This window comes from Erpetoichthys calabaricus, chromosome 16 (assembly GCF_900747795.2).
Source record: "Erpetoichthys calabaricus chromosome 16, fErpCal1.3, whole genome shotgun sequence".
In the NCBI taxonomy this organism is placed as follows: domain Eukaryota; kingdom Metazoa; phylum Chordata; class Cladistia; order Polypteriformes; family Polypteridae; genus Erpetoichthys; species Erpetoichthys calabaricus.
The window spans coordinates 51,006,256-51,033,831 of record NC_041409.2 but is presented as its reverse complement, the minus strand read 5'-3'; the positions used below and the strand labels follow the sequence as shown (position 1 = coordinate 51,033,831).

Below are 27,576 nucleotides of genomic sequence, written 5' to 3'. Positions count from 1 at the left end.
TATGTCATCGAGGGCCGGAACCGGAAGTGATGTGCTCGTGACCAGAAGTGGCGTCATCATTGGCACCGGAACCGAAAGTGACAGCATCTGGGCCGGAAATTGACCTGATTAGTGGCACCCTGGACCCAGAAGTGACGTCTTTGGGACCAGAAGTGATGTCATCAATGGCACTGGAAACATGTGGGATTTCCCATGGATGGTCTGCAAGAGACTGAGAGAGACAGTTAGCTCACTCCACCACCGCCTGGTCTGGCGTAGAATTACTATTATTTAGGCCCTTCAACTGTTTACCTTCACACTTGTGTGACAACAGCAAGTCCTACTTCATAGATGGAACATTTTCACAAGTAGTTACTTTAAGATTGATTTTGTGAATCCTGAAATGTGTGCTGAAAGGCAGCTTTGGATAACATGAATGTTTTTGAGATCTACCAAAGTGTCTCAAAGCTGTTCAGATATTATCCGTCTTTTTCGGAGATCCGCACATTGTGATCATTTCTGTCTCAAAAGCCCTGTTCAGCCAGGATTAGCTAGTTAATGTGGAAGTGGTCCAGTAATATATATATTACATGTGTATATATATATATATATATATATATATATATATATATATTTATATATATGTGTGTGTGTTCTGGTGTGTACCACAGGTTTCCGACAACATTACCAGCTCTTTCTTTATAACATCAATATGTCCATTTGCATCTCCAAGGTGAACCCCATCGCCGAGTGTTTTGATATAAATTGTGTATGTCAACACATCTTTTGACCTCCATGGTGGATCCCGATCCCCTTTGGCCTACCCAACAAGGGGTACCGCCAGTTCTTTTTTTTTCCTCTTCAAGCACTAGGCAAAGTAACACTGGAAAACTTCTGTAGTTTACGCCCAAATGATTGGTACATTTGTAAGGGACTAGTTCTGGTGGACAGACTCCTAGTAGAAGGTAAAGGTAAAGTTTAACCTTTACTGTGATGGAAGTGCACAGTCCGTAACTGGACAAGACTAAATTTACAGAGGTCTTCCACTAATAATTACTTCACCCCACTCCCTGCTGTAAAACTAATCCCACCCGAAAAGAGCTTATGTTGGTCCACGTCCCGATGCTGTAGTGGTATAGAGGAATGGATGAAGAAGAAGGTGTTAAACTATAGGAGCTGGCATCTTGTCGCATGCTGGTTCCTTTCCTGCCTCCAGTGCACCTGCTTGTAGCCCACTAATGGAGAAGGTAGATGAAGGAAAATAAGAGGATGGCATTTTCAGGTCCTTCACATTTACAGTGAATATCTCGAAAAGGACTTCCTGCCTTCTCTGTAATCTGAATGGAGCGCAATTGTGACATAGGGTATGTTGACAGACACACTGGTGATTGCTCACAACAAATCAATTTAGCATCATCAGGTTGAAACAACAAATGCTGAAAGGTTCACTGTGCTCAATTACAGGCAGGGGCCCGTCCTACTTGGGACACACTGATGTATGGCCAGTTCCACCTCTGCCATTGTAGGTTGGGCCCCCCAGTCTGATCGCTGGCTGAATATCAACTCTCCGCTCATCCCTAGTCCTGAGAGCTCTTTTTCTCTGCCATTTAGCAACAGCTGTTGAAGGAAGCTGTCCTTGAATAAATAAAAAGTATAGTCATACACCATGTGGTTTATGTTATTTTTCAGATATTTATATGACGTACAGCATAGTCAATCAATCTGGACCCCATTTGGCAAGGATGGCTTGAAATATTTTTTTTTCCCCCATTGATAACAAGAAGTGGAAAATCGGATGCTGTAACTGGGGCAGTCATGTGCAGACTTTGCCAAAAAATTCCCATCAAGATCAAACAAATTGTTTTCAGCTGCTTTGAGAACTCACAGACCCACGCCTGTCCTGGTGTTCTGCAAGATTTGTGCTACGGATTAACGAGTTGGACCCCCTTAAACACCAAGACCATGAATTGCTGAGTGGAGTCTGGGAGGTCAGAAGGCCCTGCACATCTTCTGCTGAAGTCACGCTGAATGACTTGGGCTCGGCGTTAGCAGGTGTTTGATTAACCGTCAACATTTAATCTACACTTCAAACCATTTCATAAGGATTAGACATCTGTTTTCTAACTTTGACAAGGCAATATTTTCTTAGCTTTATATGTTACTTGCTGTAAAAAGCCCGGGGTCCTAAAAACTATTGAAATCGTAAGAAAAAAAAAATTGAAATGTAGAGATGTCGGGTGATTGAAAGGAACTACTCTGGGCGTCTCTCTCCTCGGAGGTTTCGTTTTGCCGATGTGCTCGCCTCACTTGTGTTTCCTCGGAGGTGGAGCCCTTACCCCAACTCCAACTCTCACTTCCGGGCCGGACAGACACACACACTTCCACGCGTAGACATTTATATATAAGGTGATTAGCCTGAGCTTTATTCATTTTTCCTGGGCTTAGTATGTTTTTCTCAGGGGTTTGTTCATTTTTTGCTTGTTTTTTTTTTTCTTTCACATTCGTTTTCCACTTTTGTAGATTTTTGAAAATACTGTGACACCTTATCTTATTTCCTAATGGGTACCGACTTTTTGTGGCCTTGTTACCGTGACGTGATTGTTGGTTGCTAGGAGGTGTGGTCTCAGAAGTCGAGCCGTGTGACATCATCGACACAACAACATTTAAACTGGCAACGCTTGTGTGTCGTCGTCCAAGACATCACTGTAGACAGACTCTCAAACATTTTGTGCCAAGGTTTGATCTGCGTACTACTCTCGACTTTTACTTGTGTCTCTGTTTCACATGCGACATACAATTCTTTACATTTTTCACGTCTGTCCCTCGCTTTTTTGATCCTCCATTCCGCTCTGTCTTTTGCCAGAATTGTCGTTTTTTGCTTGCATTAGAATAGCATTGCATCCAGTCTGAAGTGGTCTTCTTCAAGCATAAGGAGGATGAAAAGTGGATTGATGTTAATGTGTCCATTCATTGTTTATTGAATTTGCTTTTAGCAATGCCAGTAATTAAGGAGATATTTCGGCAAGGCTCTCACTTTATTTTCAGTACCTTTTTAGGCATCGAGATTCCTACCTGCTAGACAAAGGTATCTAAGAAACTAAATACTACTCCTATTGTCACTATTTCTTATTGTCACAAATTCCTACTTGCATGTGCTGATCAACTTGTACCATGTTGACACTTGTAAGAACGCTAGGGGTCGCTGTTGCCCTGTTAAACCCAACAGACAGACGCGCAGACATAGGGTAAAAGCACTAAGAAGATATTTAAAATTTTTCTTCTTTAAATAGTTCTCCTTCAGCACCACAGTCACCAATAAATGCAAGTAAATCAACAATATATCCCTACAATTCTCTCCTCCACACCTCCCTGTCCTACTCCTCCCGACTCTGGCTCGCTTGCTGGATCTCCAACAGTCCTTTATTTAGTCCCTGACCCAGAAGTGCTCCTGTCCTTCCGACCCCGTGACTGGCTGGCACTTCTGGGTCTAATGAAGAACTGACATTTTCTTCAGCCCAGAAGTACTTGTGACTACCTCGTATTTCCGGGCTTTAAGGAAAGGATGAGTCCCCAGGTCCTTCGACCGCTCCCCATGGCAGCACCAAACAGGGCTGAGAAACCGAACTCCAAGTCTCAGGATGCCCTGCGGCAATCCGGGGCACCGCTACACTCCATGGAAGCTGCCATCTATCGTTTTGGGCGAGGCAATGTCGGCAAGTAGCTGCCTTCCCCCATCCTTCCATTCCAGGAGCGTCCCAGCCAGGTTGACCTGCCGGCCGTTCATCACACACTCTTTAATTTATTGATAAACTCAAACAGAAGTTCTTAAATGTGTATGGCATAAAATGCAGGAGACCAATACAGAGAGCCTGCTGTTTTCCCACGTAGATGTTTTCCTGTGTAGATGTTTTCTTGACTTTACTCATTCTGTGTTTTCCTGCAATTTTCATGTAGTTTCTGTACTCATGTGAGGTATGACATCTGGATTGGTGAAATGGGGCACCAACAGGGTCACCCCGTTTAATGACTTTAAAGTTTTAAATAAAAAGGGCACAATGGTGCAATAACAGAGCATAAAGTGCCCACTGCAGGGAATCGTAACTGGTCAGCTCTGGTTTGGGGCTCCGTCTCTTTCGAGCGGGGGTTCAGAATGAGATGTCACCTTCATGCTTCTCCGACCGTAAGGGGAGCAGTTAGTTGCCCTCACTGGGAGTCTTCTCCTGTCTACGGGAACAGAAGGAGTCAATACCATTAGCAACAGCGCCCTCCTCTGATTCTGGGGTGGGACTGCTTACTTAAGATGAGTCAGGAGGGGCAAGCCACATAGACGATTGGCTCTCAGTAGAATGCGCAGTCCTGACTGAGAGTGGGGGTGAGCAAAACCAGCAAGTTTTTTGGAACTGACAATAAAATTCCATCCATCAATTTTCTGCCAATTATCCGGGTCCAGAGGTGGCAGTCTGAAGAAAAAGGCCTAGACTCCCCTTTTCCCATCCAACTCCTCCAGGGGGATACCAAGGCTTTCAAAGCCTGACTTAGGGTATGTAATCTCTCCAGTATGCTGCAGGTCTGCCCGAAGGACCTCTCCCAATTGGACGTACACAATACAGTCGTGGCCAAAAGTTTTGAGAATGACTCAAATATTAATTTTCACAAAGTTTGCTGCCTCAGTTTTTATGATGGCAATTTGCATCTACTCCAGAATGTTATGAAGATTGCAGAGTCCCTCTTTGCCATGAAATGAACTTAATCCCAAAAAACCACTGCTGTTGTGAAAAAGGCTTCAGGGCGTCCAAGAAAATCCAGCAAGTGCCAGGATTGACCGTCTCCTAAAGTTGATTCATAGCTCCGGATCGGGGCACCACCATTACAGAGCTTACTCAGGAATGCCGGCAGGCAGAGGTGAGTGAGGCAAAGACTTTTGGAGGATGGCCTGGTGGACATCAAGAAAGGCAGCAAAGAAGCCATTTGAAACATCAGGGACAGACTGATATTCTGCAAAAGGTACAGGGATTGGACTGCTGAGAACTGCTGGGGTCAAGTCATTTTCTCTGATGAATCCCCTTTCCAATTGTTTGGGGCATCTGGAAAAAAATAAAAGGTGGGCGATGCTAGCATCAGTCCTGTGTCATGCCAACAATAAGGCATCCTGAGACCATTCATATGTGGGGTTGCTTCTTAGCCAAGGCAGTTGGCTCATTCACAATGTGGTCTAAGAACACAGCTTTGAATAAAGAATGGCACCAAAACATCCTCCGAGAGCAACTTCTCCCAACCAGCCAAGAACAGTTTGGTGACCAACATGATGGAGCAAAAGTGAGAACTAAGTGGCTTGGGGAACAAAACATCGAAATTTGGGGTCCATGGCCAGAAAACTCCCATTGAGAACTTGTGGTCAATCCTCAAGAGGCGGGTGGACAAACAAAAACCAACCAATTCTGACAAACTCCAAGCACTGATTCTGCAAGAATGGGCTGCCATCAGTCAGGATTTGGCTCAGAAGTTGATTGACAGACAGCATGCCAGGGTGAATTGCAGAGGTCTTGATAAAGAAAGAAGGACCATCCATCCATCCATTTTCCAACCCGCTGAATCCGAACACAGGGTCACAGTGGTCTGCTGGAGCCAAGAAACATCTGACAAAAAGATCTAAAAACACTAAAGAAGCAAACTTTGTGAAAATCAACACTTGAGTCAAAACTTTTGGCCACGACTGTACAGCTCTGCAGTGAGGCGTCCAGAACACATCATAATCAGACGCCTGCACCACCTCAACTGCTCTACTTGGAGCTCCTCACCCTATAACTAAGGCTGAGCTCAGACGCCCTGCAAAGGAAGCTCATCTCTGCTCTCTGGATCTCCATGATCCTGTTCTCTCAGTTACTACCCTCTGCTTGTGGCCTTAGGTGATGTATATTGACTAGTAAATCGAGAGCTTTGCTTTTCTGCTCAGCTCTCTTTTTTCACCATGACTGACTGGTATGCAAACATTGTTCAGACCCACCTATCAAACTCCCGCTCCCCTCTTCCCTCATTCAGGGACAAGACCCCGAGATACTTAAACTGCTTGGCATGCTTTAGCAATTAAATACAGAAGAACAAGTCTTGGAAAGGCGAATAACTGAGCAGTGCTGCCAGGCTGTCTGCCTAAAGCGATTACTCATCTCAACCTCTCGGAAGCTGTAATGGAAGGTAATAAACCGCACTGACAATGTTATGCTATTAAAGCCTTGGCTGGTGGAACAGGAGACATGCTCCATGTTAGCTTTTATTGAGGGTGGTCAGCTATGTGACCTTAAAGCCTCACTACAGTTAATAGTTTTTAATAAAATCCAGACATTTGGCCAGCCAGTTTTCTACATATAGCGCCAGGATTTTACCACAGTGCCAACCTGATGGTCGGAAAATGTGTGGTCTCAAATGAATGGAGAGAGACCACGCAGTTATAGAAGGGAGGGAGTTTAACCCTGTGTGGGTTAAGAATTCATTTGTGACCCTCAGGCTGAACGGTGGGCTGACATGGAACTGCTGTTTTCAAACGATGCATTAAAGGATCAAGAAGAGAGATGTTAATTTATGAAGGAGTTTGAAATTGTATATTAAAAGTTAGAGAAAAGCCAAGCAAAATGACACCTTTTATTGGCTAACTAAAAAGATTACAATATGCAAGCTTTCGAGGCAACTCAGGCCCCTTCTTCAGGCGAGATGTAATACAGAGACTGGAGTTCCCTATATTTATATACTGTACACACTAGGACAAGAAACAACATTGGTAAATCTTTAAATGAGAAATTTTAAATGTAAAAAATTAATAGATTCATTCAGGCTAGGGTTAATATATATATATATATACTAGCAAAATACCCACGCTTCGCAGCGGAGAAGTAGTGTGTTAAAGAGGTTATGAAAAAAAAAAGGAAACATTTTAAAAATAACGTAACATGATTGTCAATGTAATTGTGTTGTCATTGTTATGAGTGTTGCTGTCTTTTATATATATATAATATACACACACACATATATAAACATATATATACATACACATATCTATATATATATATACATATACACATCCACATATATATACACATATATATATATATACACATATCAACATATATATAAACGCATACATAAACACACACATATACATACACACATATATATATATATACATATATACATATATATATATATATACACACACAGACACATATATATATATAAATATTTACATATATACACATCTAGATATATACTGTATACACATATATATATATCTAGACATACATACATAGATAGATTGACACGTATATATATACATATCTACATATATATATATATATGTAATTGTGTTGTCATTGTTATGAGTGTTGCTGTCATATATATATATATATATATATATATATATATATATATATATAGCAAAATACCCGCGCTTCGCAGCGGAGAAGTAGTGTGGTAACTATATATATACATAAACATATATACATATATATACATATCTACATATACACATATCTACATATACATAAGTATATATACATATACACATCCACATATACATATATATATACATATACATATCTACATATATATATATATAAATATAGACATACATATATACATACATACATTCACATATATATATATATATATATATATATATATATATATATATATATATATACTGTATATATACATATCTACTTATTGGCTCCTGTATTTAGGATATAGCGGGTTGGATAATGGACGGATGGACATCTGTATGCATAGCCCTATTTGCCCGTTTTCATTTTTTTTCTTTCTTCAGTAATATTTCAGCAAACCCGGAGCTTGTCAGTTCAAATCCTGGTACTGACACCACTGTGTGACCCTGAGGAAGTCACTTCACCTGCCTGTGCTGCAAAAAACAAAAGTAATGTAACAAATTGTACCTCAGATGTTGTAAGTTGCTGGAATAAAGGCATAAGTCAAATAGATAAATATGTATTATACACATAGGAACTATTCATTTATTTTCAGTTAAGTCATCTGCAGCAAAGTTTTATAAATGAGGGTTTCTCATTTTTAGATAGTGCAAACTGTTTCTTCTTCATTGACGTTTTCTCTTGGAGAGCTTTTTTCATTTCATTGAAAATTAAAGCAGCAGCTGCCAAAATATGTAGCTTTCTTATTAATTTTTCAACATTGTGTAAAATAAATGTATAAAGTAACATAAAAGGTTTAAATACTGGTTATCCTTTTACACTAAAATATTACTAAAAAGATACAAAAAAAGTAAAATGGATATGTTCTTTTTCTTTAAGGAGATTAAATATTACTGAAGAAAGAAAAAAAAAATTAAACAGCCAAATGGGGCTATGCATACGAACTTAAAAGGTTTAAATAAAACAGAAATATATATTTTATTTTTACTTGCTTAACTTGTGGAGGGTGTATCCTGTAGCAAAGCCCTAACTTTTTTTGTGAAAGCCCGTTTCAGTCAATAAGTCTTAAAAAAAGGTGTAAAGATATTAACAATAAGCTAAGCAAACCCAGGAAGACATGGAATAGTTTAAATCAAGTATCATTACATCTTCCTTTCTTAAAGAGAAGTAAGGCAGTACTTATAAGCTTACATATTTATATATAGACATACATACATATATATATCTATATCTGAAGCCGTGCAAGCACACTCTTGAGAATGCAACGTATAGTTGTACAGAAGAAAAGCAATCTTGCCTCAAATGAATGGCAACCTTTTGTAGGTCTATGAACTTAATTTAAACTTTAGGTTTACACGGTGGTTTCTTTCCGAAGTACCTGCACTCATGAATATGTCTGTATGTGTCAGTCGGTCAAATCCACGCGCTTCGCACCGGCGAAGTACCGCTTTTAAATTTTTATTAAGAAGAAAATAAAACCTTTTTAAATTGAGGGAAAATATACTAATAACAGTTTGTTAAGGATCTGTTTTTTTTGTGAAGCTGCCTTTACTCGAGTGATCACTTCGACCTGACTTGGTGGCCAACTATAAGCGTTACCTGGTAGGTAACCACCCATACAATCAGATTGTGAATCAGACTACGAATGCCGTGAATGTAATTAAACACTCACCGCACCTGCTTACGGTAATCGAACCTCGGACGTCAGCGCTAGAGGGGCTTAGCAGCGGTGAAGTATTGCTTTTAAATTTTAATTAAGAACAAAAGAAAACCTCAGAGGTTCGATTCCCGTAAGGGAGTGAAGTGAGTGGCTGGTTACCTACCAAGTAACGCTTATGGTTGGACAGCAAGTGACGTAACATCAGCCACGGTGCCTTCAGTTGTGAGAAGCAGATCATAGAATGATTGAAAATAGTTTTGCATTTACCTTTTTAGTTAAAGGCGAGCTTTTAAGCCTGAGAAATCACCCCGTAAATGCACACGTTTAATTGCACATGTGTTAATATGTATGGTTACACAGTATTAAAAGACAGTGAACAACGTCATTTACCTTTGTTCCTGCGTTTGATAAAAGGCGAGCTTTTAAGCCTGAGAAATCACCCCGTAAATGCACACGTTTATTTGCACGTGTTAATATGTATGCTTACACAGTATTAAAAGACACTCAAAAATTAACGTCATTTACCATCAGCCACGGTGCCTTCAGTTGTGAGAAGCAGATCATAGAATGATTGAAAATAGTTTTGCATTTACCTTTTTAGTAAAAGGCGAGCTTTTAAGCCTGAGAAATCACCCCGTAAATGCACAAGTTTAATTGCACATGTGTTAATATGTATGCTTACACAGTATTAAAAGACACTCAAAAATTAACGTCATTTACCTTCGTTCCCACGTTTGACTCGTGCTGTAAATCTCTTCCTTGTTTTTAGTTCACGTGATTACGTAGGAGGCGTGATGACGCGATACGTGACTCCGCCTCCTCCATTAGAGTATATGGACAAAAAACATGTTCCAGTTATGACCATTACGCATAGAATTTCGAAATGAAACCTGCCTAACTTTTGTAAGTAAGCTGTAAGGAATGAGGCAGCCAAATTTCAGCCTTCCACCTACACGGGAAGTTCGAGAATTAGTGATGAGTCAGTCAGTCAGTCAGTCAGTGAGGGCTTTGCCTTTTATTAATATGTATAGATTGTAGCAGTAGGGGGTGCTAGAGCTCCCTTGAACCCTCAGATACCACTCCAAACACCAGGTAAAACTATAATTATTATTTATTTTATAATAATACTGTGCACAAAGCACCCTCCACTCCACACTACACATACAATACACTATAATCAATAATCAATACACTAATCCTCCTCACTCCCAGACGCGTTGCCACCCTTCTGCCCAGCTCAGCTCAGCGTCTGGGCTTTCCCACAGTCCTTTTATATTCCCTAACCCGGAAGTGGTTCCAATCCTACAGTCTATGATTCCTTATCACTTCCGGATCAGATTAAAAGTCCTTTTCTTCAACCCGGAAGCACTTCGTTCCTTCCGGTCATGTGACTATGACGCACTTCCAGGTTATAGGGCACGTAGCACTCTGTAAGCCTCCCTACAGCGGCTCCTGATGGCCCCCATTGTATCCAGCAGGGTTGTTTATAAAAACTACGCCGTCCATAATGCCCTGCTGGAATTTGGGGACCTTCCATGCTGCTGGGAGGACTCCATCTAGCAGCCTGGAGGTGTGGACCGGAATATTCGACCGGCCATCCCTCACAATATAGATATATATATATATATATATATAACATATAGGAAGCAGAGAGTGATGGTGCGAGGAACCTTATCAGAATTGGCTGATGTCAAGAGTGGTGTCCAGCAGGGGGCAGTGCTAGGGCCGTTGCTATTTTTAATATATATACAGTTATATAATTCGTTCCAATTTCCCCCATAGGATTGTATGTAAATACAATTAATCCGTTCCAGACCATACAAACTGTATGTAAATATATTTTTTTAAAGTTTTTAAGCACAAATATAGTTAATTAAACCATAGAATGCACAGCATAATAGTAAACTAAATGTAAAAACATTGAATAACACTGAGAAAACCCAACAGAGCAATAGTTCACGCTATAGCGCTACCAACCGCTGGCTAAAAACACTTTTTTTTTTAATGAGTTTTAAGCACAGGGAAAAAAATGAACATTTGAAAAAATCCGTAATTTAATAAACCACCAAGAAAAGTTACATTGCAACAATGCACGCTACGAACCGATCGCTGTAAACAGAAGTGAAAACAAAATCAAGCCCAGTGCATTCTTTAACTGCCTTCCTACCTATGCTATGCATCCAGCACTCTCTCTCACGCTGCCTGTGTGTGTGTGTGTCGCACTCTCTCGCTGTCTCGCTCTTGCTCGCTGCACTGGAACAGACTTAGCAAACCGAAAGGGAACCTGGCTTGTTTGTATACCGAGTGTGTGGTCGTGAACCGAGGCAAAAGATTGGTGAACTTTTTGGTCGTAAACCGATTTGTACGTGTACCGAGATGTTCATGAACCGAGGTTCCACTGTAAATGATTTGGATAGGATTATAAGTAACAAGATGGTTAAGTTTGCAGATGATACCAAGATAGATGGACTGGCAGATAATCTGGAATGTGTTAAATTATTACAGAAGGACTTGGATAGTATACAGGCTTGGGCAGATTTGTGGCAAATGACGTTTAATGTCAATAAATGTAAAGTATTACACATAGGAAGTAAAAATGTTCAATTTGAATACACAATGGGCGGTCTGAAAATCAAGAGTCCATCTTATGAGAAGGATTTAGAAGTCATAGTGGACTCTAAGCTATCGACTTCCCGACAGTATTCAGAAGCCATTAAGAAGACTAACAGAATGTCAGGTTATATAGCGCCTTGATGTGTGGAGTACAAGTCACAGGAGGTTCTGTTCAAACTTTATAACACACTGGTGAGGCCTCATCTGGAGTACTGGGTGCTGTTTTGGTCTTCAGGCTACAAAAAGGACATAGCAGCACTAGAAAAGGTCCAGAAGAGCAATGAGGCTGATTCCAGGGCTACAAATTTCGCACAAACATTAGGAAGTTTTTCTTTACACAAAGAACAATAGACACTTGGAATAAGCTACCAAGTAGTGTGGTAGACAGTAGGACTTCAGGGACTTTTAAAACTTGACTTGATGTTTGTTGACTTGATGTTGCTCGCTTCTCTCACTTAATAGCCCCCCCCCCCCGACAGCGCTATGCGCCCTTGTGAATAGGGGGGCTGAACACACCCCAGGGAGATGTGTGCACTCCTCCAAAACCCCTCTTTAACAGTGATACAATGGGAATCAATTAACAGTTGTTATTTTTACCTCCTCTTTGCTCGATCAGCTGTTGGGTTGCTGCTACTGCCGTGCCACGTGATCTGCATCTTGTGCGGCACTTCGAACATTTAAAAGCCTGTGCAGCAGCTGTCCTTTTGTCTCACTGCCTTGTCTCTCTACTCCCCCAGACATCCTCAAACATTATTCGATCTCTTTTTGCTGTTCCGTTATTTCACTGAGTAATATTTTCCGTTTATTTGCACTAATGCGATCTTTACTCTTATTTTTTTGGGACTTTACAATTTTCCTACTTCCATTATCTCTAACCTGCTCTGCATGTGTATCACGTGACTTGCTTCCAAAGGTTTTAAGTATGACGTGATGTGACCTGACCGTCTCACAGTCACAGAGAGACGTGAAAGTGTCTCCCTGTCTCTCTTCAAAAGATCACGTCTCGTAGCAGGAAAAAAGTCTCGTCTCATCGCAAGATTTTTTTTTTATAATTGAGAGAAATGAGTGGATAGAACTGGTGAGCATTGTTGGGCTGAATGGCCTGTTCTCGACCAGATTGTTCAAATGTATAGGACAGGAGCTCAGTCGAAATGTTGGGGTGCCAACCGAGGCGCCCCATTTACTTTGATGACAGTTGAAACAAAGTAATAAGCATCTGATGGCACAGAATATAACAGAAATAAACACAGCCATCAGGCTTCTGTCTTTCAGGATTGTCATCTTCCAAATGAGCCCCCACCACCACCACCACCGTTTTTTGTTTTTTTTTATAGCTCCTGGACCAGAAGAAGTTAGTTGCCTGCACCGCATTTATCTTTGTGGATTCTCACGCCATTTTCTATCCATTGCTCCTGGATGCATAGATGTGAACAGAGTGCAGCAGACTGTGAAGTCCTCAGGTGTAACCCAGTTAAGAGTTTACTCAACCAAAGAAGCAGGTTACACGCAGAGAAATCTACAAACACCAACATGCAGGTTTCTCCAAACAGAAAGTGTTTTGGTGAATAATCGGGTTATTAAAGCGCATGTAAACTGGCTCAGTGTTTAACTGAAAACATTCTGCTGGTTCAGCCCCTGACTGTGAGAATTTTAAAGATCCATATTAGGTGTCCATATTGCCTTCTAAAGAGGTTCATTTTCATTACCCAGTCCAGTATGTCCTTTAGTCCAGGAACGTACAGCCTGAAGTCTTTTTTTTTTTTTTTTTTTTTTGGCAATGTTGGCAGTGACCACCACCACAAGTGTGTGCGAACATTTTTGTCTTTCACTGCCCTAAAGATGAGTGACTTAATTTCTTTGCAGGTTTTGACTGGAGTTTGCACTTCAAGTGGGAGCAAATCCCCATTGAGCAGAAGATGTCCAGGACAGACCCAACACAGCCAATCAGGTACACTTCCTATCCCTTTATTTCAGTTATGTCAAAATAAATGGTTCACATGTTAGTTAGCATTGTGATTAACACTGTGTCATATGAATGAACCAGAGACATCAAAAGGTTTGGGGCAGCCACCCGTATATTATTCCCTGGCTGCGAATGGGTAATTTTTTGAGAGTTGTTCACAGGTCAGAGTCCAAAACAGAACTGATCTTAGGCTGTTAAAGAGGGCAGGTTTAACCCTTTAACCGCCAACTCCCTAAATATTCCCCAAGCCAGGCGAAATCTGAACAATTTTTGTTTTTTTACTTTTTTACATTTTTTTTACATTTTTTACATTTATTCAAGCAGTATTGACCACTAAATGTTGTGCAAGTTGCCAGTGTATACACGAAATCTATAAATGTAACCTGAATTCTCAGCTAAGCAAAACATCTTGATACCAAACCGTGCCCTTTTCAATGGTAGATACTGTCGAAACTGTAAGCGGCCCTTCCACGACAATAAACTTTCATCAACTGCAACTGACGGTCCTGGCATGTAGGGCAACTGAAATGCTTCAAATAAATGATCAATCAAAGGACGTAGCTTGAACAAGTGGTCGCGGTTTGGATCTTTCTTATCTGGCTCGTTTCTGTTGTCATTCAAATGAAAGAATTTCAGCAGCAAAGAGAATCGGTTACGTGTCATGACAGCTGCAAAAATAGGTGTTGCATACATAGGATCTGTAGACCAGTACATCTCAATATCTGGTTTTCTGATTATTCCCATCAACATCAAAATCCCAATGAATTTTTTCATTTCGTTTTCATCAGTGTCAAACCAAGCACGAACACGGGAATGTGGAGGTAAATTGGGATTTTTCTCAATAAACTGTGCTGCATACAGATTTGTCTGATGAACAAAATGTCTGATCAAATCAGGTGACACAAACAGCTCATAAAACTGCTCAGCAGTGTAATTGTTTACATCAACAATAAAGCCACACGTTCCCTCAAACGAATGCAGAAAAGGTAGTTCACCACGGGCAGCAGCCCAGCTGAGATGCTGGGGATACACCCACTCAGCGCCGTCATCCGATGCGTCTTCATTCACAATATCATGCAGCGCACGTTGCTGCTCATCACTGTCACTAAAATCTTCTTCAGAACTGCTACAATCATGATCAGAACTGTCCAAAATCGCCTGCAAAGCCTCACTTGAAGTCAGTTTACGTTTCGCCATATTCACAGCTGTTACATGCGAATCACGTCACATGACCGGCCAAAACAACCACAGACTTGTCGAAATACAACGTAGTAATAATACCCACGCCAAACCGTCAGTTATACTACTTGCCAGGCATTCATATAACCACAGGCAAATGTGCCGGATAATTCCGGCAGTATGGCGTTAGCATTAAAACAGCGGTGCCGGATATATCCGGCAGAGGGCGGTGAAGGGGTTAAAGACAGAGACAGGAAGTAACGTCATTGGGACCGTAACCGGAAATGGTGTCTTCTGAACCGGAAGTGCCATCATCATAGACACCGGAAAACAGAAGTAACATCATCATTGGCGCCAGAACTATGCGGAATTTCCCATGGATGGTCTGCAGAGGATTGAGAGAGAAAGTCAGTGCACCTCTCCACCTCCTGGTCTGGCATGGTACTACTATTATTCAGGCCCTTTAGCTGCCTCCCAATCGCGCATGTGTGACAACTGTCTACGTCCCGCTCTAGAGATCTGTTTCTTCGCTCGGTCATTGTAACCATTTTGAATATCAGCGGCTCTTGCTTGACATCTGCTCAAGATCATATTTACAATATTACAACCAAGAACCACTGATGGGGTAACAAGGTATTTGTATGTGAACTCAAGTGAGGGTCACATTTTCCAAATTTCTGTAACTTAAGTTATTGGCACAATAAATGATGTCAGTTTTGAAAACTGTTGGATGCAAGTGTAAACTATCGCCTAGTTGGTCATCTCTGTCGTCTGCTGCCCTGTCTGCCATTATAGCTGATATGTCATTATTTTTGCCAATGCAGCTACTATTTACCATAGTTTAGGTCTGCCCATAGGGTTCAGACGTGCATCACGTCCATGAATTCACTGCCAGGTTGAGGTCTTTGATCAGCCACTGCACTTGTATAGGGCTGGTAGAATATGTAATTGCTATAAAGTGAATATTCGCTTTTCCAAAATGGAAAATCACTGGAAATCAGTTGCATGAATTTAAAAAATGTTTGTCCTTCCCCTCGCCCTTTGAGGGCCCCGATAAATGGCTTTCCAAAACAAACAAATGCAATATAAAGCAAGATAAGTCAGACGAAAATCAAGCAGACACAGCATTAATCGCAGGTTAAGGAACAGAAGGTACAGATGTTTGGTATCAAAGATGGGGATGAACGATAAATACTGAGATGGAACAGATATGGTGTCAGGGACGGGTAGAAGTTTGAATTAGTGAGGAAGCCCATGATAAACAAAACGTCAAAGAGACTCAAGCTCACAAAGAAAAACCAAAACTCTGAATGCTGTCTAGGATCTCCTTTCCCAGACAATTCTAAATTAAAAGACTTCCATAGAGTTTTACTTTTATTCAAATCCATTACTGGGACAAAACAAACATATTGAAGCTACCACTCCACAATTGAGAGGGAGAGGTGGGGAGCCTGCACTGATACAGCTGCAAATTAGGGCCTGAGCGACAGTGGTAGGTTTTTACAGTGAGGATGTCTTCAAATAATGACACAGCGATGGGAGACTCTTACTAAGAAACGACGTCTGTGATCAGAAATACAAAATAGAGCCATCCGTTAACAAAACAAATGTCATTGTCATAACAATAAAGAAAATTATACACCACAAAAAAGAAAAGCAACATGTGCATAAAATAGAATAAATAGTTTCATACAGACTGATGCAAAAAATCAAGACCACAGAGACATGGATACCTTTGAAAAGGCCATTTCCTTTTTAAAAGTTTTCTGTCCATACTATTGTTTACGGATCACTTTCTAAAAGTTTGTTATCCACACTGAAATATGCCTACTTCTTATTGAACAGTGAGCTTTATCAGTTGAGTGCACCGTTTGTTTAGAGAGCAAACCCCAAGAACAAACAAAGCAGACTTCTTTATTTTGACAGATGATGAATTGCCACTGCCTTTGAAGTGAGTAGAAGGTTCATAAAAGTTAAAAGGTCGGAAAGGATTGACTGGGAATCCTACTAAAGTACAAAAAGCAAAATATTAGAGTGGTTCAAGGCCCAGTACCCATCAGCTAATGCAGGGAAGTTAGGAAGGGACACGGCAGAGATGAGATCGGAAGGGGAATTAGGAGAACCAGCTGAAGTCTGTGCCTTATCTCCTGGGGCCTCACGCATAATGCCATGCATAGAATTCACATTAAAACATGGCGTACTGACAAAAGCAGAAATGTGCATACGCACAAAAAAATCGAGATGCATAAATCTGTGTGAACACCAACTTCCACGTTTTTCCGCTCCATCAATCCCAGTCAGCGCGAAAAGTAACGCACATGCACGGGCCTGCTGCCCCAACTCCTCTCAGAGTTACGCCTCTTTGAATATGCAAATCAATATAAATATCCCTTAAGCTCAGTGTTCTGTGAAAAGACAATGGCAAAAGCACAGGGGAAAATAGAAGAATTTCAGCGAATACCAAATGGAGGCAAATAAAAAAGTTATATTTATTGGTTTAAACAGTGGTATAAACAACAAAAGGAAGTTGATCGAGTGACATAGAGTGTCAGAGAAACTCGAAAGCTCAAGTTCACAAAGTCGCTCAGTGCCCGAAATAAAAACAAAGTTGTCACATATCAAAGTTGCCTTGAAAACACAAGTCGTAGCCCACCATCTGAGTGTCATATGAAAGCTTATTAGGGTACAGAGAAATATTAAAAAATAGGGACACAGTGGGGAAAAAAGCCTCAAAATGTGAACTTTAATCTCGAAATTTAAATTTTAATCACGTAGTTTATTTTGTCATTAAAGTAGAACATCATAAACTTCATCTTGAAAACCTTTAATTTACTAGTTTCTCAAATCCCGTCATAAATAAAGTAGCACATTAAATGCTTTGTTTTGTATTTGTTTTTCTATGTGCTCTATGTGTGTGAACCACTACATGCTTCTTAAACGAGCTTTCTCTTCCTCCGACAGGACACAGAATCCATTACATTCGTGATATTACAGTTCTCTGAATAATTTATATACAGTAATCCCTCGCTATATCGCGCTTCGCCTTTCGCGGCTTCACTCCATCGCGGATTTTATATGTAAGCATATTTAAATATATATCGCGGATTTTTTGCTGGTTCGCGAATTTCTGCAGACAATGGGTCTTTTAATTTCTGGTACATGCTTCCTCAGTTGGTTTGCCCAGTTGATTTCATACAAGGGACGCTATTGGTGGATGGCTGAGAAGCTACCCAACTTACTTTTCTCTCTCTCTCTTGCGCTGACTCTCTCTGATCCTGACGTAGGGGGTGTGAGCAGGGGGGCTGTTCGCACACCTAGACGATAGGGACACTCGTCTAAAAATGCTGAAAGATTATCTTCACGTTGCTACCTTCTGTGCAGCTGCTTCGTGAAGCGACATGCTGCACAGTGCTTCGCATACTTAAAAGCTCAAAGGGCACGTATTGATTTTTCTCTGTCTCTCTCTCTCTCTCTCTCTGCTCCTGACGGAGGGGGTGTGAGCTGCCGCCTTCAACAGCTTTGTGCCGCGGTGCTTCGCATACTTAAAAGCCAAACAGCCCTATTGATTTGTTTGCTTCACTCCTTTGAAGAAGAAGATATGTTTGCATTCTTTTAATTGTGAGACTGAACTGTCATCTCTGTCTTGTCATGGAGCACAGTTTAAACTTTTGAAAAAGAGACAAATGTTTGTTTGCAGTGTTTGAATAACGTTCCTGTCTCTCTACTACCTCCTGTGTTTCTGCGCAAATCTGTGACCCAAGCATGACAATATAAAAATAACCATATAAACATATGGTTTCTACTTCGCAGATTTTCTTATTTCGCGGGTGTCTCTGGAACGCAACCCCCGCGATGGAGGAAGGATTACTGTACTTGATATCATTTCAGTATTCATATCATATCAATTAAAGCATGTATTAAACATGGGAACACGGTGGCGCAGTGATAGTGACGAACTGGCGCCCCGTCCAGAGATTGTTCCTGCCTCACGCAATTCCTGTCTTTCCTTTTCTTTCTCCAAGTAACCAATCGCCACACAATCAACTCTGTAATAGACGTTAATCCATCTGTAAGCTTAGAACTCCGATTCTTCAAAACTTTTAAGGAACATTTAAATATCTTTGTAGTACATGTTTAATTATTCTATCCATCAATCTATCTATCCTTCCAGTGTAAAGCGAGCCCCAGCAAGAATACAGCGCAAGGCAGGAGCAATCCCTGAACGAGGCTCTAGCTCCTTGCTAGTGCTGCAACACCGTGTCTTCACATGTTTAATTATTAAAAATATAGATTATTTAAATGATGTTAACATTTTATCTGTATAATGTAATAAACATATTTTGCTGCATTTCATCTTAAAAATGATATCGTTATCATATGTAAATACGTGCTTTATAAAGTGGCTCAGGTTGTACAATATTATAACTGTGATGCAAGTTTACAGTGAGGTAATTGTACTTTTACTGTAAGTACAAACAGTTCTACAAGGAGCACTTGATGGACTGATTGAGTGCATTTATAGTTCCTTGGATAAAACTGTTTCTGAACCCGAGGTCCGTACAGGAAAGGCTCTGAAGCGTTTGTCACATGAGAGCAGTTCAATAGACCGCATGGCTGAGGCAGCGTGTGCTTGATGCTGTATACCAATAATTCTCTTTCCGATCAGCTGCTGTAGAGCTTTGACTCCACACTCAGATACAGTGATATAAATACTCCGAGTAGTGCAGTGAGAGTAATATGGAAAAAGATGACCTGCTGTGGCAACCCCTAATGGGAGCAGCTGAAAGAAGAAGAAGGTGCAGTGAAAGTAACAACGATAAAGCAGCTGTGGTATTTGGAATAGTTTGACTATTCCATGGACCATTATATTGTTACAGCTTAATTACAATCAGATGCCTTAAACTCATAAACAATATGCAGTTAATTTCTGTGTATATGATAAAGCTGCGTCAGAGATGTGGATCTAAAAAAGAAAAGGAAACCACACTGGAACAAAGCACTGCTTTGACGATGGATGCCGGCAGTTTGTAAAACCGAGTGGAGAACTTGCGTATACCAGGGTTTGAGCTAGCGTGAAAATGTGCGTGGCTTTACGGCAAGTTTAGGTTTTATACATCGCGATTTGAGCGTGGAAAAGGGAGTAAGCAACATGTTTGTGCGTACGCACGGTTTATACATGAGGCCCTTGGTCACTCTTATACATCCGCATTTTAGAAAATCTTGGTTTTCCCAATCCACTCTCCTATGCAAGACCAGGAGCTTTCAAATTTACACAGCATATTCAAAATATTATGTTTTCGGTCAAAGCGCCATGTCAGTGTGGATGGGAGGTCCTCCATATGTTTGACTTTGATAAAGTGGTCCCCGATCCAAAACACTTTAAGAACCACTGGCCTAGGTGGGCTTCCATGTTTGCCTTTCTGGGTTCTTCAAAAATATTTGAATTTGGGACACACACTGCCACCTACTGCTCCCTGTCACCTAACATGGGCATAATTACTAGTGGGAGTATTCCCACTAAAAAGTTAGCCCTTTTTCTTTCCAGAGTTCTGTCCAATATTCAGCACTCAATGCTAAGCTTGCGTTATTGAGCGACACTGTGGTTGACCCTCATGCTTTCTGTACCTAAATGACCAAATTCATCTTCTTTTAGCAGATTGTTCCATTTGCATCTAGTGTAGATGAAAGCATGACTAAATTCTGTTTAACATTCGGATTTCTGTTCATCTAGGACTCCTGTGATTGCGGGAGGAATCTTTGTGATGGACAAAGGCTGGTTTAACCACCTGGGACAGTATGACACACAAATGGACATCTGGGGAGGCGAGAACTTTGGTGAGTGGTAATCAGCCAATTGGAGTAGCTGGTTGGCAACCTTACACATTTACTGATCAAGCTGGAATAGTCAGACATCTGCTGTTGGTTTTATTTCTATTGGTCATCTGCTCCTTTATATTCAGAACTCTAAGACTCAGTGTATTTACATTATGTGACCTGGGCCTCATCATCCTCCTCATGCTGTGATATTTCTCTTTATGCACTGCAGTATTCCCAGTCCTACAAGTCACATTTCAGATTGATATTATGAAAGACAGAAGAGTCATTGTGTATTTGAGCCTTTCCAAGCACTCAAGGTCACAGTAGAAAACATAAACCAACACAAACTTGGTTTCTTCCTTGGGTGTTTTTGACCAAGCTGATTGGTCAATCTTCAAGCAGTCGCGGTTTCACTTCTAACCAACTCTAATATTTTTCTCTGCAGAGCTCTCCTTCAGGGTATGGATGTGTGGTGGCAGCTTAGAGATCCTGCCATGTAGTCGTGTGGGCCACGTTTTCAGGAAACGGCATCCCTATGATTTCCCAGAAGGCAATGCTCTCACTTACATCAAGTAAGTTGTGTACACCTGTCATGTCCAGGAGAGAATGATAGCATTATAGTGTCTGTTTGTAAAGCTTAATGGAGCAGAGCATTACAAAACAAGAAGTGTGCCGTCCTAAACATTATAGTTCAGACTGTCACTTGGGAAGGACTTGGGAGAGTACAGTCCTAGTCTTATTCTTCATTCTACTTCTCCTGAACTTCCTAAATAACAGTAAAATTCTTATGATTCAGACAGCATTAGTATTTTTCTTGCTCTGAATATATATTTGTTTAATTTTTAAATGTTTTGAGCATAATCATAATTGTTTTGGGTTTTTTTTATTAAATCTTGTTCTAGTTTTGGTAGGCAGTGTGGTGTAGCGGTTAAGGCTTTGGATCTAGGACTTCAAATCCCACTACTTGACACAATGTGGCCCTGAGCAAGTCACTTCACCTGCCTGTGCTCCAACTGGTCTTTGGGTCAGCTTAGCTGTTAGCTAAACAAACGGGCTTGGTGGACTGAATGGTCCCCTCTCATTTGTCAAGCTTCTCATGTTCTGCTTCTTTATATGCCCTACTTGGTGCCCCCATAAATAAACCAATAATCCAGTCCCCACCAATCACTCAGAATATGGAAGCATGGCACACAAGCTTTTTTTTCTGTTGTTCCTATACATAATAATCACCTTTGATAACCCTCTTAAACCTACAGAGTATTATTTAATCTTTGGAAAATGCTTCGGGTTAAGACCCTTACTGAACTGTATATCGACAATATATTTGTGTCTTATGAATAATTATGTCTTAAATGTAACTTCCCAGGAGGACAGTTTTTCAACTGCTTTCATATTATAAATTTTGCTAAAAAGAAGCCTACCCAATGTTCCAGTCCGACCCACTAGCCATTTCTATTCTGGAGGCTATACTGGACAGTCTTGAAGACTCGAACAGCATCTCAATAATCTATAAAAATATATCAAAGTCTCTTCCCTTTAAAGATCCCACGGTACGGTAGGGAAAGGATATTTCCATGAACATCTCGGAAAAGAAGTGCCAGCCATTAATAGAATACACTCAAGTTCCATATGTGCCAGGCACTCCATAATTCAACGAGAAAAATCTTTCACTTTTATCTTGCTTAAAATTGATGAAAATGTACCCAGAGCAAGATCCAACCTGTGAACATTGCAATCGAGCTCACTAGGCCACATGTTTTGGGCCTGCACCAAATTAACATAATTCTGGACCAAAATCTTTGAGTGCCTATCAGGTGGTCTTGGTGTCACGTGACTCCCATTAACAGCTTTGTTAGGTGAACCTCTAGAGGGGCTTAAAGTGGAGAAGGACAAGCTGAACCCACACTATAAAAACATAGACTTGACTTGCTCAGCTGGAAGAACCCAAACCCACTTTTTATAAATCAGTGAGTAACTTTTGAAATTGAATAAAATGAAATTCTTGCTTAGATGATCTGTTCACATTTTTTTTTAAAGGCAAGATTTAACTAATAAAATTTTGGAGTAAGCATTCATATTGGGGGAAGCTGATGTTTTTTTTTTCTATTTCTCTTTTTTTTTCTCCACTTGTCTCTTGTCTCTTTCGGTAGGGTGGAGGTTGATTTTTGATTTGTTAGTTTTGTTTTGTTTTTTTTAATTCTCTGGTGTTTTATATAGATTAACTTTGAAGTTATTTGTATCAACTTGGTTGTATACTCTGTTACTTTCTTGAAATACAATTTTTTGGAAGTTTATAGTGTTTTGGAAGTATATAGATACTGCTATCTATCAGTTCATAATTAAGGTTTGCTAAACAAAAGTGTGTTACTGTTCATAGGTTCAAGGCCATGAATGTAACATAAAATTTAGATGACGGCTTTGTTTAGCGATTTGGTTTCGCTTTTGGTTTCTGATTTATTTTTTTGACTCATATTCACGACTATGAATGCGATTTGCATCTTGACTCGTGCGGCATCTCCAGATCCCTTTAATAAATAATGAACAGCCTCGCTTTGCTTCCAGCCGAACAAACTCAACTCCAAAAAGTGTCCGATTTCCCAGTTGTCTCAGGTATCAGAGAGTAATGAGAGGGGTCAGCAGGCCCCGTATCTGTAAGAGAGAGTGCAGTGAAGAGGTAGTGTTGTAGCATTGCCACATAAATTTATGTTCTGGTTTGTCTTTTGTCTCTCTGTGTGAATCCTGTCTCCAACTATAGCATAAGGTGGGCGGGTTGGATAAGGAGGACCTTAGTGAGGTATGGGGCTGTCGTTGCAATTTTTGGGAGTGCCATTGAAACGGACGCACTATTGAAAAGGAGCGTAAAAAGGCAGGAAGAGGGAGGAAAAACAGCCTGAACTTTATGGAGGAGGTGAAAGATGTGACCTATCTTAGGTCAGGAAAAGGATTGTTTCTTGTGGAGCACCAAAAGTCGATACAGTTTGTGTGTGGCCACCTCAAAGAATCCCAATACACTGAGGATAGTCAACTAGACAGTGGATGGGATCAGGATTGGAGTGAGCAATAATCTTTTATTCTGGAATTTGCACGTCTGAAGAATTGAAACATTGGGAGATATGATTATCTTATAAAGAGACTAAATTGAGTGGACGTTGTGGGATATTTTTGGGTATTTGTTTACTGTATATGTTGGGAGAGGGTGGCAGTTTCAGAATCGGTTTATGTCTGGGGACTTTGTGGTATTGCATATAAATCATTAATTACATTTTTTCTCTGCACCTTTTCTCTGGGTCATTTCTGTAAAATACACTTTTATTAGTGGATGTAATTTTCAGCGCCATGGGAAGGGGTCTGAAGATAGTTTGGGGTTGACATGCAATCCATAGTCAATTTATCACTATAAACTTAGTGAAACTTAGTGGTTACGATTGCTACAGTGTGCAACAGCACCATCATAAAGTTGTGTCGTGTGGGCTGCAACTGCTGTTTTGCTGACTTCTACACTGATGATGCTCTGTTTCAAAGGCTTAGTCCACACTATTGGAGCCATTTCAAAGGTTTTCAGTACACAGCAGTGTTCCCAGATCCTGCTTCATCCAACCTGAAATGCCAAAGACGTGTAATTCTTACCTGTACGTGATGTGCGGTTTCTGCACCAAAAGCAATGTTGGTTTACAGAGCAAAACGCAAAGTAAATCAAAATGTCCAAAGCACACCTGAAGAAAACCCTAAACCAGACTTCTTATTTCTGGACAGCTGATGTACAAGTGCTTTTAAAGGTCACAAAAATGAGTTTAAGTTATCCACCACCATGGATTGTATAGACTGGGAATTCCAGAAATAAATAACAGCACAATATTTGACTGTTCCAAGGTGTGTAGAAGTTGGGAAAGGACTGTCCTGACAGTAGAGACGAGATCATCAAAGACTTACCACAAGCAAGGAGAAGTCAGTGTCGGATCTGTCGTTCCTCAAATTTCATCATACATAGATGTCAGATGTATGCATTTTAAAGGCTGTGTGCAAAGAAATTTGTTTTCAGAAGCTGAAAATGCTGTTTCAATGGTGATTAAAGACCAAAACGTATGTGAAAAAAGATGTTTTTTTTAATTTCTACATGTTATTGTGGACTACGCCTCAATTCTAGATGTATCAGAAAATGTTGTCTTCATTTGTATCTCGTTGTGTTGCCCCCACCTAAATGTCAGAGATTCAAAGGTCACCATTCTTCAAGCGTATGTGTGTTATAAAGGAGCATTGTGTATACCTTGATAAAAACTGTCAAAACAGAGCAGAAGTCATCTAAACGAAAGGAACATCAGGACTTCTTCACTGTCCTCTCGCTCTTTCAACTCACCTTGTTTTTGTTTTCTTCACACAGAAACACCAGGAGGGCTGCAGAAGTGTGGATGGATGATTACAAGCAGTATTATTATGCCGCTCGCCCGTCGGCACAAGGCAAAGCCTTTGGCAGGTCAGTAGATCGAAGCAGATCCCCCACAGACATGTCAAAAGCTATTGAGGTGTTACGTACATTTTTGTTTATTGGGACTTACCATTTAGGCGTCTGCGGCAACATTTCATGAAGGAAAAATCTCCATCTGAATAAGTTACGTACCACACAGCAGCACTGTGGTTAAAGTAGCTGTGCTGCAGGCTCGTGAAATTGGAATCATTCTCCTTTATGGTCAGTCCCATCTGTGTGACTTTCTACGTTCACTTTACTTCAGTCCAGTGTTAAGGGCAAAGGGTGTAAAAAGGAAATACAACATGGAAGTGCAGAATGAGAAACTTCTTGTGGAGCAGTGACGTACAATGAGACATTCAGTGTGGGACTGACGTGAAGATGTATGAAAAGAACAGCATTGCTGGGAATCTACTCTCACAGTGCCAGGCGTCTACTGTAATATATACGTCTGGAGATAACCGTGAGTGAAGTTTGCTGAAAAGTGGGTGGGAACAGTTATACGGCTCCCTGAGTGTCACAATTCTAAACCAATGTCTTGTGAAGGCGACGCTCAAAACGCAAAATGCAGAGTCGCGGCTTCTTTTCAGTTTCTTTTGCTCTCTCCCTGAAACCCCAGCAGTTTAAAGTGCGCAGACTGGAAGAATCTGTGGGTGGGTTTTTAGCACATACCCCGTGGGCGGAGCCTTTCAAGCAGCACATTTTGCTGCTATTCACTACATACTTTTCAACAAGTTGCCCCCAGATGTGTACTTTTGTTCGAGAATCACGTCTGGCCCGGCAAGACAACTTTAAATCTTAAAGAGGACATTCTTCTTCTTCTTCTTCTTTCGGCTGCTTCTGTTAGGGGTTGCCACAGCAGATCATCTTTTACCATATCCATTATAGTGACTTAATTTCCATTGCTTGCATTTAAGTACAACACAAGTACTAGTTTAATGGTAATGTGTATTGGAGTGGTACGAAGATGCCCTTCTGTTATGAGTTTCTGCTCTATCCAGGTTTAGCTTCCAGTGCTCCCTGGAGAGATGCCATCACCCATATTTCTGTAATTGGATTTTGTACTTTTTGGTGCTATGGCCCACTTTTTCCCAAAGAAGTAAACTGAACATGAGCATCACAGCGTCTGTCCCCACAAGGTGAATCAAGCGCAATCAACAGAGTGGGCAGGAGGTGTCCTCACTTATTGAATCAAACGTGACCCACCACGACTCATAACCAGTATAAACAATAGCAACTCGCCACCCACCCTATGGTCGAGAAACACTGTTTTAGATAACAGATGACTGGACTGAAGGGCAAATGTGTGCCATATGATGGATTCCCTTCTGTCTTGTGCTTTTTCATTTTATTTTAATAATACACTTCTGTTCCTCATTTTCCCAGCTGACATTTTTTGATGTATTGTAAAAGACTTTATAAGAAACAGAACAGTAATGACTTTTTTATTTGCTTGAATGCTCACGACGATGCCTTTTATATTGTTGTTAATTAAATTTTATTGTTTTGTTTCACGCTGTCGCCCTGATGTGCAACAACAGCATTTCTGAGCGGCTGGAGCTCCGCCGGCAGCTCAACTGCCATTCCTTTCAGTGGTATTTGGAGAACGTCTACCCAGAGTTGAAGTGAGTGCTTTTGGTTTTTATTTTTTTGGCACTGTTATTGTTTCAACACTTGTCCATTTTTCTCTTCCATATTCTTGTACAGTTTCTGCTGTGCCTCCTTCTCTGCCACATGGCGAGACTTCAAACCCGGGCATTTTAGAAATCACACTGTAACACAATACAAATGAACATAATGATGCTTTAATGCGCATTCTGCCAACACCCACATGGACCTCTGTAACAACAACGGCCTTTTTAAAAGGTAGATTCTTATACAACTTTTCATATATTGAGATCAAGAAAAAGCTCATCAGAACCACTTTGATGTTTCTCAAATATCATATCTCTTTGTTTCTCATCATAACTAGTTGATAATATCAATATACAATCATTTATCTCTATTTATAATATAACTTTAAATTAAAATGATATATTCGCACTTAGAGAGGTCGAAAACAGTGGTGGAATTTTTTCCTGATTACATATGCATTATCTCAATTACATGCAAAGTAAAGAGTTATAGTCACCTGTAACAAGACGAGATTTCAGACATGGGAAAGGTTTGGGGCAGCCACCCGTATAATATGTTCCTGGCTGCAAAAGTAAAGAATTGTAAGACCAGAGTAGTTTACAAGACTGAGACCAAAACAGAACTTAATTCCAGAGGAAGGGAGTGAGGCTTTATAGCAGGTCTGGGGGAAGTGATGTCGTCCTCAGGGCCGGAAGTGATGTGTCCCGAGATGAGGCAGTGGTTCCTGGTGGGATTTCCTGGGAAAGGTCTGCAGGGGACTTAGAAAGACAGTTAGTGTACTCCGCCGCCCCCTGGGCAGATGTGTTACCTTTATTCTTTAAGCCCTTCAGCTGCCTCC

General features: G+C 40.7%; 1 protein-coding gene across 1 annotated transcript in view; it reads left to right on the top strand.

The window, feature by feature from the left end:
• The window catches only part of galnt16 (UDP-N-acetyl-alpha-D-galactosamine:polypeptide N-acetylgalactosaminyltransferase 16), a 127,688-nt gene that overhangs the window by 83,060 nt on the left and 17,052 nt on the right, over positions 1-27,576 (top strand). The window contains exons 8-12 of the mRNA XM_028821821.2: positions 13,546-13,630; positions 20,556-20,659; positions 21,087-21,213; positions 25,020-25,112; positions 26,645-26,728. Of these exons, the coding sequence (XP_028677654.1) occupies positions 13,546-13,630; positions 20,556-20,659; positions 21,087-21,213; positions 25,020-25,112; positions 26,645-26,728 (493 nt within the window). The remainder of the gene's footprint in view (positions 1-13,545; positions 13,631-20,555; positions 20,660-21,086; positions 21,214-25,019; positions 25,113-26,644; positions 26,729-27,576) is intronic.